The sequence below is a fragment of the Miscanthus floridulus genome, chromosome 10 (assembly GCF_019320115.1).
Source record: "Miscanthus floridulus cultivar M001 chromosome 10, ASM1932011v1, whole genome shotgun sequence".
In the NCBI taxonomy this organism is placed as follows: domain Eukaryota; kingdom Viridiplantae; phylum Streptophyta; class Magnoliopsida; order Poales; family Poaceae; genus Miscanthus; species Miscanthus floridulus.
The window spans coordinates 9,089,897-9,108,131 of NC_089589.1; the positions used below are offsets into that span (position 1 = coordinate 9,089,897).

The 18,235-nt window shown below is 46.8% G+C and overlaps 1 protein-coding gene and 2 pseudogenes across 2 annotated transcripts; 1 reads left to right on the plus strand and 2 right to left on the minus strand.

Annotated features, from left to right (window-relative positions):
* Positions 1-6,396: 6,396 nt before the first annotated feature.
* Positions 6,397-9,290, plus strand: LOC136487961 (pentatricopeptide repeat-containing protein At1g79490, mitochondrial-like; annotated as a pseudogene).
* Positions 9,291-10,416: 1,126 nt separating this feature from the next.
* LOC136486179 (nicotianamine aminotransferase 1-like) lies at positions 10,417-14,697 on the minus strand. 2 transcript variants are annotated; one of them, XM_066483028.1, is made up of 7 exons: positions 14,276-14,697; positions 12,829-13,168; positions 12,520-12,738; positions 11,248-11,307; positions 11,002-11,157; positions 10,825-10,918; positions 10,417-10,695 (listed from the first exon to the last, which is right to left on the minus strand). In XM_066483028.1, exons 1-7 carry the CDS (start codon positions 14,563-14,565, stop codon positions 10,574-10,576), a joined length of 1,281 nt encoding a protein of 426 aa, XP_066339125.1. In that variant the 5' UTR covers positions 14,566-14,697; the 3' UTR covers positions 10,417-10,573. The 2 variants fall into 2 exon arrangements, with proteins under 2 accessions (XP_066339125.1, XP_066339126.1); XM_066483029.1 differs by having other exon boundaries at positions 10,675-10,761; positions 10,860-10,918.
* A 2,031-nt stretch (positions 14,698-16,728) lies between these two features.
* LOC136487962 (uncharacterized) lies at positions 16,729-18,172 on the minus strand (annotated as a pseudogene).
* Positions 18,173-18,235: the final 63 nt, after the last annotated feature.

Below are 18,235 nucleotides of genomic sequence, written 5' to 3' on the forward strand. Positions count from 1 at the left end.
TACCTAATTTTATATTGATTTTACAAGTTATCTAGAAACTTATATTAGAAAAACATTTATAAATTGAAAAGGGGCCGGCGGCAACCCAACTTGCCGGACTGGCGGCCTAGGCGGGCGCGGAGCAGGCCGGCCCAGCGCGCGGCTGAGCGGCAGCGGCCCAACAGCCAAGAGCGGCCAGCTCACCCGGACACGCGGCCCAGAGCACCGCACGGCCCAGTCGGGCGCCGAGCAGGCCGGCCCAACGGGGCACGCGGCACCAGGCCTAGGCAAGGCGCGCTGCCAACGGCCCAATGACCGGAAACGGTCAGCCTATGCGCGGTTGAGCCCAGCGCGATGGCAAATTGCATAAAAACCCCCGAACTTTCTCTAAATCACTCCGCGGTACTAATGTACTATTTAAATGAGTCTAGTATTTTGCACCGAGAACCCCCGTACAAAAATCTTCTAGGATTTATACCCCTACTCACCATGCTTCATCTTTTCCAGGAGCGGAGGCGCTCGGAGCGGAGGAGCTGAAGAGCTCCGACCGGACATGGAGACGCTGTGGTCGTGACGGCGCGGGTCCTGGCGGGGCAGTAGGTACCGCGGTGGCTCGGCGCGTGGCAAGGAACCCCCGCGCACGGGAGAGAGCAGGCACCGGCGGGTAGCCATGGCGGGACGCTGCGGCATGGCTGAGCGCGGGCAGCCAAGGAGCGGGGAGGTGCTTCGCGGCTCGGGCATGGGCAGCGAGGACACGACCACGTTCGGCATGGGCGCATAGGGCTCGGCGTGGGACGGCGCTCCAGGACGGCGTGGCGAGGACGATGCGGAGCCACATGCGGATGTCAATGGGGCGACCTGGTGCAGCGACACTCACGCGCGGTCACGCGGGTAGGGGAGCGGACGTCGGCGAGGCACTACGACTGCGGTGGCGGGAGCTCGAGGCGGCAACGGCAGCGGCCTCGCTGCACCGGAGGTGGCGCACGGTGGCCCGCTCCATGTGACACCGCGCCGACGGAGGAGGCACGACGAATCAGCCAGCGATGCGTGACCTTGGCCGATTGCTCGGATGGGTGGTGACGGTCGAGCGCTACGGCATGGACACCGGGGGAACCGTGGGTCCAGCACGGGATCGGGACGCGGCTGGAACCGAGGAGGGAGGAAACTTCGGCCTTGAGCAAGTGGAAGAGCGGGGAAGGGAGAAGGAGGGGCACCGCTGTGCACAGAGAAGAGAAAGCGAGGCAGAGCCATGCGCACACACACGAATGGAAAAGGGAAACGACGGACTGCGCGGCCGCAGCGGCGATACTCCAGGGCTCGGGCGTGCTTCAGCGGCCCTTAAGAGCGACGGGACAAGGCGAGCAGGGCATGGGGTAGGACGCACGTGGTACCGTGTGGTCGACATGTCGCCTAGCAGAACAGCGCCACGGGGTGCGCCTGCGTGTGGTCAAACGCAACAGTGGCTGGCAACACGACGACGCCGTGACAGGGCGAGGTGGACACGTCGAGTAGCAAGGGACGCAAGACAAGACCGCAAGACAGACAAAGAGACAACAGGAGTCATTGAAAAAAAAAACAGGCCGTGAGAAACAGCGGGAAAAGAACAAAGGACATGCTGCAGCCTAAATACTCGGTGCGACTGCTGCTCAGCTAAAAACATCGGACACGGTAGTTCATATTCGTACAGGAAATGAAACAAAATATTAAAGCGTTATATGATTATTTTACTCAAAACAATTTGCCACAAACAACGCTTTAAACTATACTTTCTGATTTTTACTGTGGACGCGAAAAGCTGGATTTTTAAATTCTTAAAATCCAAAAAATCGTCTCGATAATTTTTCTTAGGCTTAGTCAAGGTGTTAAGCGAAATCGTAACACCGGGGTGTTACATTTGACCTCATATGAACTGCCAGAAATCAAATCTTTTACCACTACTCCATGCTGAAAACTGTTGCACTATAGCTGAAAAGATCCACTCCAAAACCGAAGCATCTCTTATCCAATTCTTATGAAATTCATACAGAAACTTATACCATAAGTTTAGAGTATGCATACCAAATTTTAAGCCAATCCAAATATATTTGATCACTCAAACTCAGACTTGATCACAGCTCACTCAGAATTTCAATGAAGAACATATTTCAATCACTTGAGCTATACTTCACCAAATGTGAATCAATCTTGAAATCAACTTGTTTGAATATTTTCACAAGACATATATCCATTCAATCCACTTGCTAAAAGTCATCTCATGAATTTATCCAATATAAATCAATCTAAACTTGATTACTAAGCTATTTATCTATTTAAACATCTCATAGCAAGCAACATTGAACATTTATACAATTCAATCAACTCATATGCATCGAAATGAAATAATCAACAAGAGATATACCTTGGTTGGCTTATGATCATCCAATTAGCAAGCTTCAACTCATATCTTTGCAAGCCATCAAATATATCAATAAATCATCCACAATATGAATGTTACACTTGTATGTTGATAGCTCTTGGACTTCACTATCTTGTCATGGCATTAGGATGATAATCATCACTTGTCAATACTTGGCTCAATCACATGATCAACACAATAAATACCACTTGAACCAAGCCTCCAATGCACATGGTACCTACAAACAATCATCCACTTTTTGATGGTACCCAAACTTATTTGGGTCCTCTTAAGTTAGGTGCAACATACTTAGGCATAGCCTTAGTATGAATAGCGGGATGTTTTGCAATTGCAACCAATGAGGTACTACTGCCATCCTTTCTAAATATAATATTATCATCAATTGAAATAGGATTAGAAGAGTTACCTAGGGGATATGAATGTGCCATGTGTTCCCTTTCCCGGCATGAGTAGCACTTCCTCTTTGATTAGGCCTTTTGTTCCTTGCTCATGTTATGCTTCATTGCCTTGCCTCTTGTGAGTTGCTTGAGTCATCTTCTCAAGCTTGGTAGGACACTTCGAGGCAAAAATGTCCCATATCTTCACACTTAAAGCACTTGATGTGAGCCAAATCTCTCTTCTCAACTTGATTCATGCTCATCATCTTGGCATCTTGATTAAGCATTGGATGCCTTGCTCTTCCACCCCTTCTTGTCTACTTCTTCATCATCAAGTCGCCACCATCTTCATAGTTAATCTTGATTTGCTCTTGGGGTGTCTTTTCTTGCTCAACTTGTGGCTTTGGTTGAGGCTCTTCTTGTTGCTTCACTAATTGCTTGGTTGGGCACACAGATGATCTCATGTGTGGCACTTAAAGCATTTGACATGCTTTATCCTCTCTTCTTCTTTCTTCAACTTGAGCTTTTCTTCATTTAGGCACCCATTTGCAAGATGTCTTCATGCACTTGAAGCACATGAAATGAGATAGCCTCTTTTGTTCTTGCTTCTTCATCTTTCTTTCTCTTTTTCTTTCCCCCTTGGTCATGCTCTTGTTGAATCCAATGCCACTCATATCACCATAGCTTCTTTTGTTGTTCAACATATGCTCGAAGGTAATTTTTGTGTTGTAGCACCTCTCTAACTTGTTCCTCAATTTCTTCACTTCATTCTTAAGCTCATTGTTCTCCTTCAAAAGGTTAGTCTCACAAGACATAGAAGTAGAACAAGCATTTAATTGTGAAGAACAAGACATATCTAATAAATCATCACAAGAGGTGGATACATGCTTCTTCCCTACATCACAAGAGTTAGTCACATGTTGCGTTTGATCACTTGACTCATGTGATGAACTCTCATTCCTTTTAAGTTTCTTTGAAAATACTTTAATGAAAGAAGCATGTTGTTCTAATAATTCTTCATGAGACACGAGTAGCTTCTCATGAGTCAATTTTAGCTCAACATGTGAAGATTTAAGAATATTAAGTAAGTGCTTATGATCTTCACATGAACTGTTTAGAAATGAGTTTTCATTTTTCTAATTTCAATGTTTTAGCTTTCTTATTTTCTAAAGACATGGTCATGCTAGCAAGTCTACTAACAAGCTCATCATATGAATCAACATGATCCACCACATTTATATTAGATACCTTGGTGTCACCTTGTGACATGAAGCAATGTGGTGTAGTAGATAGGCTTGTAGTAGCATCATAATCATGGCCTGAGCATGAACCATTATCATCAAGATCACCAATTGTGCTCGAGGTAGAATCATCATTTACATCACTTGGGACATCACCATCAACCTTGTCAAGTGAACTTATGGTAGATACATCATCATCTTCATCACTTGACCATAAGGTGGAGCAATCTTCCACAATCACCAAATTGTGGTCATGATCGACACACTCATGCATCACCTCCTTAGGCTCCTTCTTGAACTTGCCATCATCCCATGTGGAGGAATCACTGAAGGTGTGCTTGATTGATTCACATATCCCGCGAGTGGTTCCCACGTAGTTTATCCTTTTCTTCAAATCAAAGCTCAAAGCATCCATTAGATAACAACAAGCATGTGCATCAAGTTCAAAGAGAACTCTTTGAGCTTTGGTGAGATTTCTATGGTCAAAGACATGAGTGAGACCACTAGTGACAATCCACCAAAACTTAGGTCCCTTTGCACGAAAATGATCAAGCATGTGATTTTTCCAATGTGCAAAGTTTGTGCCATAAAAAATATGTGTCTTACAATCATCTAGACCACTAGACGCCATCCTCTTGGGTCGGTGAAGACAAAAAATAAGAGACCAAGCTCTGATACCACTTGTAGGGTCGAGATGGTGGACTAGAGGGGGGCAAATAGTCCTTTCTAAAAATCTAATCGCGCTGACTAACCGAAACAAATACAGAATTAAAACTATCAGTCTAGCAAAGACTACAACCGTCTATCTAAGTTCTCAAGCACCTTACAAGGGTCCTAAATAGGCAACAAAGGTGTTGGCTAGCTAGAGCTTACCTAAACAATTCTAGGAGCAAGGTCACACAAACCTATGCCACTAGTACTTTAAGCAACAGGGGAGCTCCTATACAATCTAATAAGCAAAAACACAAAGCCACCTAAGCTCACTAGCAATGCTCAATAACAAGGCAACTAATACCGAATTAGAGAGCGCAAATTACTTAGCTACACAAACTAAGCAATGTAACAAAAAGTTGAGGATTTCACTTCCCCAATTGCTTTGGTTCTACTATTCAATTTTTTTGGAAGGAGACAACAAAGAGGAAGAACTGTAGGAGGGTGAGGAAGGTGAAATTTATTTTTGCACTCTATCTGTTATCCTGAAAGTTTCAAAGTTCCGTGTTTGCTCTGTAATTCGTAATTTACTGTTAGCATGGGCAAATCACAAGTTTCCATAGCCATCGGCTTCTTTGTCCATCAAAAATTAAAGAAGACCCCAGATGGCATTGTAAAGCAGATGGCGGTCCTTGATAAAATAATAGGAGAGTGAATCTAGAGCTAAGTTCCTTCACTGTTGGAGGACGACGATGATGAATAGTTGTATATTTATACGCTGATTACGTCATCAGTTGATTTATATTTTAGTTTTATGACTTTTTTAGATGCCACCGTAGCGTTAGCATGGGCAATATACTAGTCACTATAAGACGAGAAATAGTGATGTTTCTTAAAAACATCAAATTTAGGCCCTATTTAGATCCTTGGCTAAAGTTTAGCCTAGGACTAAAGATTAGCCCTTAAAATGAAGGGGCTAAAGTTTAACCCCTTGAGTTGTTTGCATACATGACCAAAAGATGACTAAAATTGTGAAAGAGAGAGGAGAGAGATAGAGTACACCGTGTTCGCTTGAACTTATTAGTCATGGAACAATGTTTTTCTTTCACAATAAATCAACTTCAGCCGGCTTATCAGCCGCAGAAACCATCAGCCAAACAAGGCCTTAAAGTCACCTATTAGCACTTTTAGCCACCTTTAGCCTACCTTACAAGGGCTAATGGGCTAATGAATGGCTAAAGATTAGCCCCTCCTTTTAGCCCTCCTCTTTGGATCCTCAAGGGCTAAAAGGTGGTTAAAAAGGGAAGGCTAATCTTTAGCTCCTTAGATCCAAATAGGATCTTATAATGACACGGTTCTAATTAACCCTAAAAAATAGTCACAAACACATAAGATGCTTAGGATGTACTATGTTAGGGTTTCAGATGGCTGTGGCCACTGAACTAGGAGCGTGTTTGGTATAGGGCCAGAGGGGTGGCCTGCGCCCGTGGGCTGCAACAGCTTGTGTTTGATTTACTTGGCCCATCACCGAGCCCAGCTCGATGGAAAAAAAAACGCTCTCTCCTGGCTCCCAGGAAACGCAAACTTCACCTCCCGGCTCGGTGTTTCTCACCCACCGCCCCGATGGAGCTTTTTGGAATTCGACCATCATGCAAAGTGGGATTCGGTGATTTGCCATCCCACGACGGGGCTTCGTCAGCTTGCCATTATGAAACACGGCCCACTCGCTACAATGCCATCCGATAAGTTTGGAACCCTTTTCTTCCTCTTTTGCCCCTGTCCCTTTCACCGGAAGCCCCTCGCGGCACTGGCGCTCCGCCACCGCTCGGGCGTGCCCCTCTCCGCCGCGCTCTCTGCGCTGCCCTCCGTGCCCGACCCAGCGTTGCTCCTCCTCGCAGCCTCCTCGCTCCTGGCCTCCGACCCCGTCCCGCTCATCTCCCTAGTCGCATGGGCGCACCTCCAGCCGTGGTTCGTCCCCTCCGACGACCTCTCCTCGCTCCTCGCCGCGCCTCTCCCGCCGGCCACTCACTCCTCCGAACTCCTCGCGCTCTTCGACGACACCCTCGGGCTCCCCGACCTCGCCGCCTTCCCCAAGACTCTCAACGCCGTCGTCTCCGCCCTCGCCGCCCACGGCCTCCTCGAGCCGGCCTTCTACTGCTTCAAGCGCCTCCGCGATGCCAGCTTCGGGGGCCTCGAGACGCCCGCATACAACGCCCTCCTCTCTCTGTTGCTCACCAGGGGCCTCGCCTTCAAGGCCTTCGAGGTGCTCGACCAAATGGCGACCTCGGGCTGCGCCCTCGACGAGGGCACGTACGAGCTCGCGGTGCCTGCACTGGCGCGGGCCGGGAGGATTGACGCTGCCCGCAAGATGTTCGATGAAACGAAGCAAAGGGAGGGAATGTACACTATGGTGGTCGAGGCCAATGCACGGCCATGGGGATGTACAGAGAGATGGTGGCGGTCGGGCATCGGGTGAGCATAGCAGTGAGCACCGCCATGGTGGAGGCGCTGGTGAGATCTGGGAAGCTGGATGCTGGGATGGAGCTTTGGGAGGAGATGAGGAGGGAAGGGCTCCGACCAAGCTTTGGCTTGTACACTATGGTGGTCGAGGCCAATGCACGGTCTGGAAGGTTGGACATGGCTGCCAAGTTGTTTAGTGACATGGAGAAGTCTGGTTTCTTCCCTACGCCGGCCACATATGCCTGTCTAGTGGAAATGCATGCCTCGGCAGGGAAGGTGGATGCAGCAATGCGGTTGTATCACTCCATGGTGAATGCAGGGACAAGGCCAGGGCTTAGCACGTTTACGGCGTTGCTCACGATGTTGGCGAATAAGAGTCTGCTGGATTTGGCTGCAAAGGTGCTGCTGGAGATGTAGGCATCAGGTTTCCCAATAGAGGTGACCGCAAATGACCTGCTGATGATCTACATCAAGGATGGGTCGACTGACCTTGCACTCCGGTGGCTACGGTTCATGGGTTCGGCTGGCATAAGGACCAACAACTTCATCATAAGACAGTTGTTCGAGTCTTGCATGAAGACGGGGCTGTATGACTCAGCGCGGCCGTTGCTTGAGGCATATGTCGCTGGGGCAGCGAAGGTGGGCTTGATTCTGTACACATCCATCCTTGCTCACTTGGTGCGGTGCCAGGACAAGAGCAGCGAGCGTGCAATCATGGACATCCTGAGTGCCAGCAAGCACAAGGCGCATGACTGCATGTGTGGGCTGTTCACTGGTCCGGAGCGGCGGAAGCAGCCTGTGCTCTCGTTCGTGCGCGAGTTCTTCCAGGGCATCGACTACGACAATGAGGAGAGCGCAGCCAGGTACTTCGTGAACGTCCTGCTCAACTACCTGGTGCTCATGGGGCAGATGAACCGTGCCCGCTGTGTGTGGAACAAAAAGGAAAGGGGCAGAAGAGGAAGAAAAGAGTCACAAAGCTCTCCGATGGCATTTTGGCATGGTGGCCATATTTCATAATGGCGATCCGGCGAAGCCCCGTTGCGGGATGACATTTTGGCGAAGCCCGATTCCCATAATGGTCGAATTCCAAAATGCCCGCCCCAATGACCGCTCCCTTCCTCCGTTGGTGTCGCCGCGCCTCCGACTTCCTCCTCTACAGCCCGTCTGACTTTTGCTCCGCCTGCCTCCACCTCCTCTCCTCCCCCGCCGCGCCCGGGCCCACCGCGCTCTGCTCCGCTTGCGGCGTCTCCGTCTCGCACCTCTCCTGCGTCCCGGCGGACCGAGACCACCCCGCCGCCCTGCTCCTCGCCCTCCACCGCCGAGCCTCAGCCTAGCAGGAGCATCACCTCGCGAGCTCGTCGCTGCCCGGGACGGACTCGAGGTCGAGCCCAAGCTCAGGGCGCCGCCGCAGCCTCCTCCCGAACCTGCGCCCCCGCCGCGACAACCACCTGTGCTGGCCACCGACGTTGGAGCGCCTCGTCTAGGACCACCCCTCCTCCTTGCTCTCCCGCACCGCGCTGCTGCCGCTCGTGTGCGCGTCCGCCGCCTCGGGCCCTGGCGCAGCGGCGGCGTACGCCGACCCCGTCGTGCTCAGCCTCGACGCCGAGGCTGTGCGGAGGCTCTCGGCTCGCCCCGCCGAGCTGGTGGTGTCCGTGCACGCGTCGCCATCGACGTGGCGCGCGCCGCAGCCGGGGAGACTGTCGTCGCCCGAGACGGCTGGGTCACCGCGGAGCGCCCCGTGTACGGCGTCCGCGCGCGATGGCCTCGAGCTAGGTGGCAGCCATGGCCGTGGTGGAGCCAAGCTTCTTCCACGTCCCGCTCTGGATGCTTGCCATCGACGTACTCGTGTTCCTCGCCGCCGCCTACCAACCGTTCGATGGAATGCCAACAAGGGTGAGAAGGGAGGTAACGCCACCTATTCCAGGTACGAGGGTGACCATATCCATCCATGCCTCATACAAAACACAATCTCTATTGGGCCAGGTCCGTTTGGTACAGGCAACCAAACACGACGCCTTGCACCAGTTCAGACAGGTTGTGGCTAGCCCGAGCCTGGCTGGCTTCAGGCCGCGTACCAAACATGCCCTAGGTTATTGTCATGCCAGAGTTTTTTTTTTTAAAAAGGATCTACTATATAAAAAATATGAAAACACCAAATCTTTTTTCCTTTTTTCCACAACGGTTGCCCGTCCGAATTTCATTACTTGCGGATTATACAATTCAACAGGTAGCATTCAACAAAAACCAACCAAATCGAAGCAAATAAAAATATTGTTCAACAAAAACCAAATGATGACTCCTGCCCGCCCGAATTATCACTATAGACAGTGTTCCACACGAAACGTCATAATAGGATACATGGATGCAACTCAAGTGAGCTCAACTCTAGGCACACCGCACAAGTTCACTAGTACATAAATAAAAGACTGTGTCTGCAGACTACAAGCAATAAATTCCAGATTCACATAATTTTCATAATCACCTCATGCTTCGACTGTGCCTGCATCAAAGCGAATATCTCATGTTTTGAACAGGAAAAAAATCTCTAAAGCAAGAACTATTTTCATGTCTCACGTTAGTCATAATAACTAGCAAAAAAAAAAAAAGATAGACAAACATAAAAGCATGAATCAATTACCCTGGTTCATTTTGGTCAAATATATTGCCATATACGGAGTATGAGTTAAAAACAGAGGAACTTAATTTCTGTCATAAATGCAAATTCAATAACATGTCCCATAAGGTGCTGCTTCTGGCCAGGAACAGGCCCAACACAGTTCCTTGGCTGCATATCCTCTGCCAAATGTTGAGCCAAGCTTACAAACAGAATACAAATTAAGCAAAACACAATTCACAAACTCATTATTCCACAAAAATGTTCCCGCGGTTGATTGCTTCGGCTTCGGTTTTGGCGGCGGCGTTGCTACCTCATCAGCTGGAGCTTGGCAGTGGGATGGTACGGCGGCAGTCGACGCCGACACGCCGTGGAGGACGGTTCCGCGGCCATGGCTTCCATTTGTTCGGCGATTTGCCTCGCTCGGTTCTTTGGGTTAGTCTTGTAGCTGTTTGGGTTGTTTCGGATCGGGACATCGGGTCCTCGGGGGGGCCGACTTCCCCTTGTTTTGGAGATCGGAGATCTGAAAGCGAGTTGGGGCCCACCTGCCAGTGGCGCTCGTGCGAAATATAGCCGTTGGAGTAACCGAGAAACTTTTGGCAAACTGCAGTATTTTCTGCACATGACGTACTCCCTGCAAGATTTATCTAAGCCAAACAGGAATAGTACACCAACGTAAAAGTAAGGCAAATCAATTAATTTCGTCACATTATTTGCAAGACCATCGTTTGTTAACAACATTCTGGTGATGCATTCACCAGACCGGTGCAATAGCTGGGACAAGAGTGATTCAGCACACCAATGTAATTATGTAATAGCTTGACCATCTCTGTGTTTATGCTTGTAGTTTAGCATGCCTCTGGCAGAAGGACTTGATCCGTTCGAGGGCATTCTCAAGAGTAGGTACATCCGTAGCGAAATTGATACGAATCCAGTCCTTCATTCCTAGTGCACTTCCTGCAAATTTACTCATGTACCTCATCGCGGGACTTTAGGCAGACGATACCAGAACAGTTGTATTAACTAGAACAGAAACATGAAGCAACTAAAATTAGCACACGTATGGAAGTCCAAATTCCAATATACCTGGTAACACTATTACAGAGTCCTCTTTTGCCAACCTGCAGCAGAAGTCCAAATCGTCCTGGATGCCATCCAACCAAGAGAGATCCAATTTTACCTGTAAAACAAGGATCATAAGCTATTATGATTGATACAAGGAGCATTAAGCATTTCTGTTACTGAATGTCTGAATCTGTTTACCATAACAAACATTGATCCCTCTGGCTTGTGAGGGCATGTGATGCCCCTAGTCTCCTTTATTTTATTATAACATAAATCTGCAGAGTTCCTCAAAAGATTAAGTATTTTGTTGAAGTAATCTTCCTTTGTGTTGGCTATTATTTGAGGGACTGCGCCCTGTAAGACATAATTAGCCATAAGTTTGACATCAGTTGAAACACAAGCTCTTCTAAAAATATTGTTCAACAAAAATGTAGAGAAATATACCTGGATAAATGTTGCAGGATCATTTGTGATATTGATATAGTTTTCAATCAATTTGTCAACCTGTAACACAATGTAATGGTACAAAATGAATAACCAGCCAACTAAAATATAGGAGCCTCAAAAAATACAGTCTTCATTAAAAAGATTTAGTACGAATGAAATGGCTAATAAAATATCCAGTATATTTCAGTATTATTGAAATTCATATTTTTCACAGCTACATAATTGACCATAGCCAATTCTCTAGGTTCCCATGGTTGAATTAACATTTAATGAATAGGAAAAATAACATACAAATATAAAGAACATGTGATTATTTGGTCCAGAAACGCAGACTTCTAGGTGGCAACATTAACATCATAGTTTTGTATGGTTTCACAGCTTTGATAGTTGTCATGATTCTATCCAGAACAGTGTTTCATATTTTGAGACCAATTGAACAGTATCAAGAATTTCTTCACCAATTCAATATGTCAGACTAATATTTACATTTTCTAATTTCCATTACTCATATGACACTTTTGATAAATGATATTTCAGAAAGCTTATTTCTGCCTTCCAAAAGTTTCATTCCACCAGTGAACCTCACAGAGTTTCTTGTTTGCTTCATCCCTTTAAATTTATCGCGTCACCTAGTGGATCAAATTATATTGGCTGATCAAGTAACTAAGGACATAAACATCACTTTGGTTTTATCATATATTTTAGTGGCTTGTCAATAAAAAGGAAACCATTTGAATATCGAAGTTCCAGAATATGTGGAGACTGGACATCTTATTACATCACTATGACACTATCGATAAATTCCCAGGATTCAAAAAGGTCACCAACAGCAGTACTGCACTGCTTCAGCAAATCCCTGTCATGAACTCATGATACAGTAGTGCTTCATAGTTTTATCTAAAAAACTGAACCATCGGGAGAGACATCCCCTTGGCTTCTTAGTTTTATCAACACCTGTGAAAACACCTTACACCCAACTATTCTTTATTTGGAAAACTTTATCAACGTAACCAGAAAGAGACACTGAATCTGTCAAGCATATGCTAGTAGAAATTGAATCAGAAAACTTTCAGGACAACTGGCTAGATGTTATAAGTTATCAAATTGTTCTTTCTATAAAGGATGGGCTCGCATGTTATTTTAGAATGGATCTACCATTTACCCGTGCTCAAAAGTGCAACTCACATCTCGAGCAGGAGTGAAGTACAGGTGGCTGCTTTTTAATTGACAGCCCAAAGGAATTCACAAGAACACAGATCAAATGTTTACCTGAGCTTCCTTTAACACACAATTCGGGTCGCACGTGGCTATCCAACCAAGTCGCCAACCAGGCACAAGCCATCTTTTAGATATAGATCCCAAGGTGATCACTGGAACTATATCCGCAAAGACACCCATTGGTATAAAAGGCTTATTGCCAAAAACCAAATGGTCATATACCTCGTCAGCTATGATTATTATTCCAAGTTTCCTTGCAGTCTCCGCAATCTGTTCATTTTCATCATTGGAAATTTGAGTAATATAACAAACAGGGAACAGATCCTAGGAAATATTTGTCTCAGAAATATATAAACTTACTTTGGCCAAATGATCATATGAGTATACACTCCCACAAGGGTTACTAGGATTTATAATGACCATCGCAACAGTATTCTCATCAGCAAGAGCTTCCAGAGACTCAAGGTCAGCCTCCCAGCCACGATCAGGAATAAGGTTAAAATGTCGGGCCTCAAGATTACTGAACATGGTCCGTGACTCGTACAATGGAAACCCAGGTTTGGGAAGCAAGACATTGGAGCCAGGCTGAGCAAGGACAGAGATGATGACCTCAATAGCTTGGCAGCATCCAGCAGTGAGGTAAATATTGTCTGGTGAAAGCTGATAGGAAAGATCCCGAGATAGGTACTCTGCAATAGCACTGCCCATTCAAGAAAGGAACATGAGATATGGTCAGGAATGCAAGTTGAAGAACGGAACCTTTAAGGGAAGTAAAAGGCCATGACAAATTGTAGAACAGAGGTACGAGGAACTGAATGTTACAGGCAGCAAAGCTTAAAAGATGCAGATTAATACACAAAAGACTTTTTTTTTTTTTACATATAATGGAAAAAAATCTGGCTTCATGATAAACAGAGGAATCAGGCCACACTTAATATAAAAAAGTTGCACACTCAAGTGTTCATACAATAGATTTCAAATGCAGCAGTATATATATTCCAATGCTATGTGGATAGCAATTGCAAGAAAGCATTTCATGAGAAACTCTGCATCTTTCCCTGGGGAAAAATATTGCTTAGAGAAGCTGCTGCCTGTGGCAATTTCGCTTTCCAAGTGGTGATAGATATGTAGTCACATATTGGTGTAACACCTTTGTTTCCATTATCTCTTGAATCTGTTAAATATGTAAAACCTCCTATCATGGTTGAACAGCAAGTGCTTTGCTGTTCCAGAGCATATAGTAGGTGGGCAGTAGTACTCTTTCCCCTCCGCTTTCATTAAAAAAAAAAGATTGCTTAGTGCAATATAGAAGGGCACTTAATTTACGGGGGTAGTTTCCCTTGTGTGTGTGGTGGGAGGAGGGTTCGGTGTTTAAGTCGTGTTCCTGTACATATATTCTCTTTTCCGCTTATAGAAAGGCACCATTGCGTTCAAAAAAAAAAAATCTGCATCTTTCCTCAAAAACAGCAACCTCAAGAGAACCCGGGAACTCTGAACGCAGCCTTCTGTTTTGGCCATTGCACGAAGGTGTCTGGCTTTGTTCAATCAGAAATCTATACTGCGTAGGCACTCTTACCAGAAGTACCATGATTTGCAACAAAAGTAGACATGTATGTGTACTATGATTTGGAACAAAAGTACAAAAACAGTTTGGCTACGTGGCTGCTTCAAAAGTACAAAAAGCATATACTAGTATGCAGTTGACTCTGTCGCAGACACAACACAAGTATGGCGTCGTGAAGTACCATGATTTTGAGACACTCGCATCGCATCGCATACTGCACAGATGAGGGGCAGGGGATCTCACCGGCGCGCCGGGAGGACGCCGACCGTCGGTGAGTAACCGTTGTGCTTCCCAGATCGGAGCGCCTCCACTATGGCGTCCTCGGCCTCGGGCGGAGGCCTGAAGCAGGGCGAGGCTGTGGGGTCACCGCTGCCGAGCGTCAGCACTGGCCGCGGGCCCGAGCCGTCTACCGAGGAGAAGACACGGTCGAGCACTGCGCGGATACTCATGGTTCCCGCGACCTCCAGCGGCGTTCCCTCTGACGGTCTGGAGATACTCCACTTCGTCGTGCCAGCGCCGCCGTTCTCCTCCATTGCCTGCCTCTACTTCAATCTCCGTCTGAAGTCTGAACCGCCTTCTAGATTTTTTCTTTTAAACGCCATCTAGTTTCTCGGGGTTGCGTGGCTTTCTTCTTCAAAATATCGTTCATCGCTGGTTCTCCAACAAATGGATAAGACTTGTATGTACGCCAAGATTCCTGTTTATTTTTTAAGAGAAGATACTTTAACTTTGTTTGATAAAATATCATCTCGAGAATAAACGACACGGGAATTTGGCGGGATCAGCCAAGAGCCCGTGACTGTCTGAACGCTCCTGTATTAAGTGCATTATTAACTTGCTAAGCTCTAGATCCCACTGTTTACACCAAAATTTGGGAAGAAAAATACGTGAACTCAAAGCTTTCTCAATCAATGAATTGATTGCATGAGGATCGATATCAGTTGATTCGGACGTGACACTGGAATCGGCTCTCTTCAAATGACGCCAGCAGATAATGACAATGAGTTACGGTTGACGTCGGGAAATACATATCGGACTCTAAAAAAGAAAAGATTAGAGTCCAAATTATCTTAAGTTAGGAATGTTTTCTTATATACCAAAGATTGTAATGAGTCGTACTTGAGTAAATATTAGACCCCGGCTATTGTAAAGGATATCCAATCAATCAAATACAAGTTACTTACTTTTTCGGCTCCGTCTAACCCTTAGGAGTAGAAGTATAGTAGATCTCGGCGAGTTCTTCAGCAAGCAGGGCTGCATCGATCCGGTCGACCTCCGGCTTGTCTGTAAGTACCGTCATGGCTTATACTTCTGTTTATATGGCTGCATCGATCCGGTCGACCTCCATTGCGAACTCTAATATAAGCTAGTTATTGACTCTTGTCTAGTTCAAGTATGGCTGCATCGATCGATCGACCTCCACTGCTCGAATTAGATTAAGATCAAGTTATCGACTCTACTTAATGGTGGCGTCTTTCGAGTAGATTCATTAAGTTACCGATCTTACTGATGTCCTTATTGTTATTAGTTTACAGCAACATCAACCTGCCCGGTCAAGATCGATTTAGATCAGCCTCATATCCTTTGAGTTCATCGTTTGCTTTGTTACAATACGATGATTCTTACTTTAAGCGACGGGTTATGTTTCATCGGTTGCTTTTACTTTGATCTTGATCGCACATAGTACGCGGTTAAGGCACACATGATCTTAAAGAGGTTTGCTGGCTGATTAAATCTGGTCTACGATTCACTGTTATGGCTGTAACGATCTGGTCGATCCCCACTGATAGCACTTTAGATTGGAGGATGCTAGTTGATAGATTTGTTCTCGATCAGGCATGACCTTAGCTGTTTGCTATGCCTGCATCGGCTAAATAGCCGATCACCTATGCTGTAATGCCTACAGTATGTCTCCATGATTCTGTTAAACGTGAATAGATCTATTTACTTTAAAGATTTGATTTGTTGTCTTTATCACGGCTGCATTGATCGGTCGAACCCCACTGTTAGAGATAACAGGTTAGATCTGATGAGTTCATAGGTTTGTTTACGTGAAATAGTCGATTGTTCATATGTTGTAGTCTATTTTCACCCGAATCGGCTATTTTAGCCGATCCGCTTTGAGCTTTCACACATATAGCATGTCTTTCAGAAAGTCTATCATGTGTAGATGGCTTTACGGATTCTAAGGTTTTAATTTATTATTATCATCATAGCTGTCATCGATCCGGTCGAACCTTATTGTTGATGGTAACAATTAGAGTCAGAGCGTTTATAGATCCATTCATACTAGACAGTTGAATTGTTCGCATGCTATATATTTTCTCGTTAGATTCATCGGCTTAATGATTCATACTGATAATATCCACCTAGCTGATGATTTTACTTATATCTGTGGGCATTGTACCTATCAACATAAAATCAATCGCGATCCGTAAGCTTTACAGTCCTAAACAACCGATTTCTTCGCGTATCGGCTATTTTTCTGTCTGGCTGCTCCCGAAGCGGCACACTTGGAACTGTCTGGGCAAAGACCAGCATGTTTCACCTTAAATTATTGATAAACTTTCTCTCTTTGTCAATTGCAGGGTCAAATTAACTAGCACGTCTCGGAAGGAGTACGCAGGATCGGTTAACCCTGCGTTGAAGCCAAACGGATCCCCGGGCTCATCCTAAACAGATTCTTCTGGCTTGCTGTGTGCCGATACGACACGTTTTCGTGCCAACACCTACTGAACAGAAATGTACCAACAAAATAATTCCCTAAACCTTAAACATCACAAGCATAGTCACACAAAAAATCCACATAGTGAACCTAACAGAAGTTACCTACCTGTAACCTTTCTCAAATGCCTGTAGATGTCACTGCTGAAGATGTTGTCTGTTAAAATGAAGTTCTTCTGAGCATCAAGCTCGGCCAATCCCCGAAGCACTCCCTTCCTCACATCAATAGCAAGAACCACTTCAAACTCGTCCATATGCCTGGGTTTGATTGCAGAAAGCAAGCAAACAATATCGTCATCCATGGGGCATGACATCTGAAGCTCCTTCAACATTTCTGTGGTCTTGCTGCAGCGCAGCATAGCCAACAAGTTAGAAGGACACGCATTGCTGGCATCCAATTGCAAGGTGACATCTTCAGCATCAATTTCTGAGTGACGGTGCCAGCAGTTCTCCTTCTCCCACGGTCGTTTCCTTGATTTATTGCGCACCCACTCGGTGTAGGAGTAGGGAGCAGGTGCCGTATTCAGACCAGGATTCCGTCTCAATGTACTTGATAGAGTCTCTGTTCCGGCTGATGGTTACATCGCGGAAATTGTAAGGGTCGAGTTCCATGAGGAGCCGATTCCAGTTGCCCCTTGCCGGCACCGGCAGTGGGACGTCGTGGAGCACAGGGCGCTCGCTGAGCACGTCGCAGAAGAAGATGCCACGCCAGAGGTCCACCCAGGCGACTGTGCCACCCTCACCGCCGATTGCGATGGTCTTCTCAGTCTCATGGTACAGCCTGTCTTCGGTAGTATCAGGTAAAGGGATTAGCCTGTCCCTCACGAGATCATTCACAGACATCACCTTGGAGATCCACCCCTCGGAGGAATTGCAGGACTTGTACAGGTGGAGGTCGAAATCCCACCCAATGAGCACGCGGCGGCCATGGAACACGGGGGCCTTAACACCGAGGGCGGCGATGGCATACCAGCTGGCGCCGTCTTCGTCTTCGCGGCTAAGAAGGACAGTTGCAGAGTCGGTGAGACACCTGTAGTTCGGGTTCGGGACCAGATCTAGGCGACGGGCTCGCAGGCTGTAGACGAAGTAGTCCCAGTCCCGTCCGTGGCCGATGGTGTCAGGGTAGACGGGGACGCAGAGGAGGACGAGATCGGCGTCGGTGGTGATGACCATGGGAGCTGCGTTGGGGAAGTCGAGGCCGGGGCAGTGGACGCAGAAGTGGGAGACATGTGGCGGGCGGGCGGTGCGGAAGGTCACCTGAATGCGCAAGCCGGTGCTCGTGGTACCCTCAGCCGTGGTGGCGTTGACGAGGTTGGCGATGTAGCACCACCTGTCGAGGAGGACCAACCCTGAGGCGTCGTCGTTACCGTCGTCGGACTCGGGAAGCGGAGGCGGAATCCAGAGGAAACAGTGAAATATTTATATATTTACCATCGCTACAACGCGAGTGGTATAAAAAATTGACTCATGTGTGTAAGA

Excerpts from the sequence above, each read along its gene's own strand:
- LOC136486179 (XM_066483028.1), bottom strand. The coding sequence starts at position 14,565 with ATGGAGGAGAACGGCGGCGCTGGCACGACGAAGTGGAGTATCTCCAGA. Across the intron at positions 13,169-14,275 it reads GGCGTCCTCCCGGCGCGCCG|TGCTATTGCAGAGTACCTAT; the intron begins GTGAGATCCCCT and ends TTGAATGGGCAG. Across the intron at positions 11,158-11,247 it reads ATCCTGCAACATTTATCCAG|GGCGCAGTCCCTCAAATAAT; the intron begins GTATATTTCTCT and ends TATGTCTTACAG.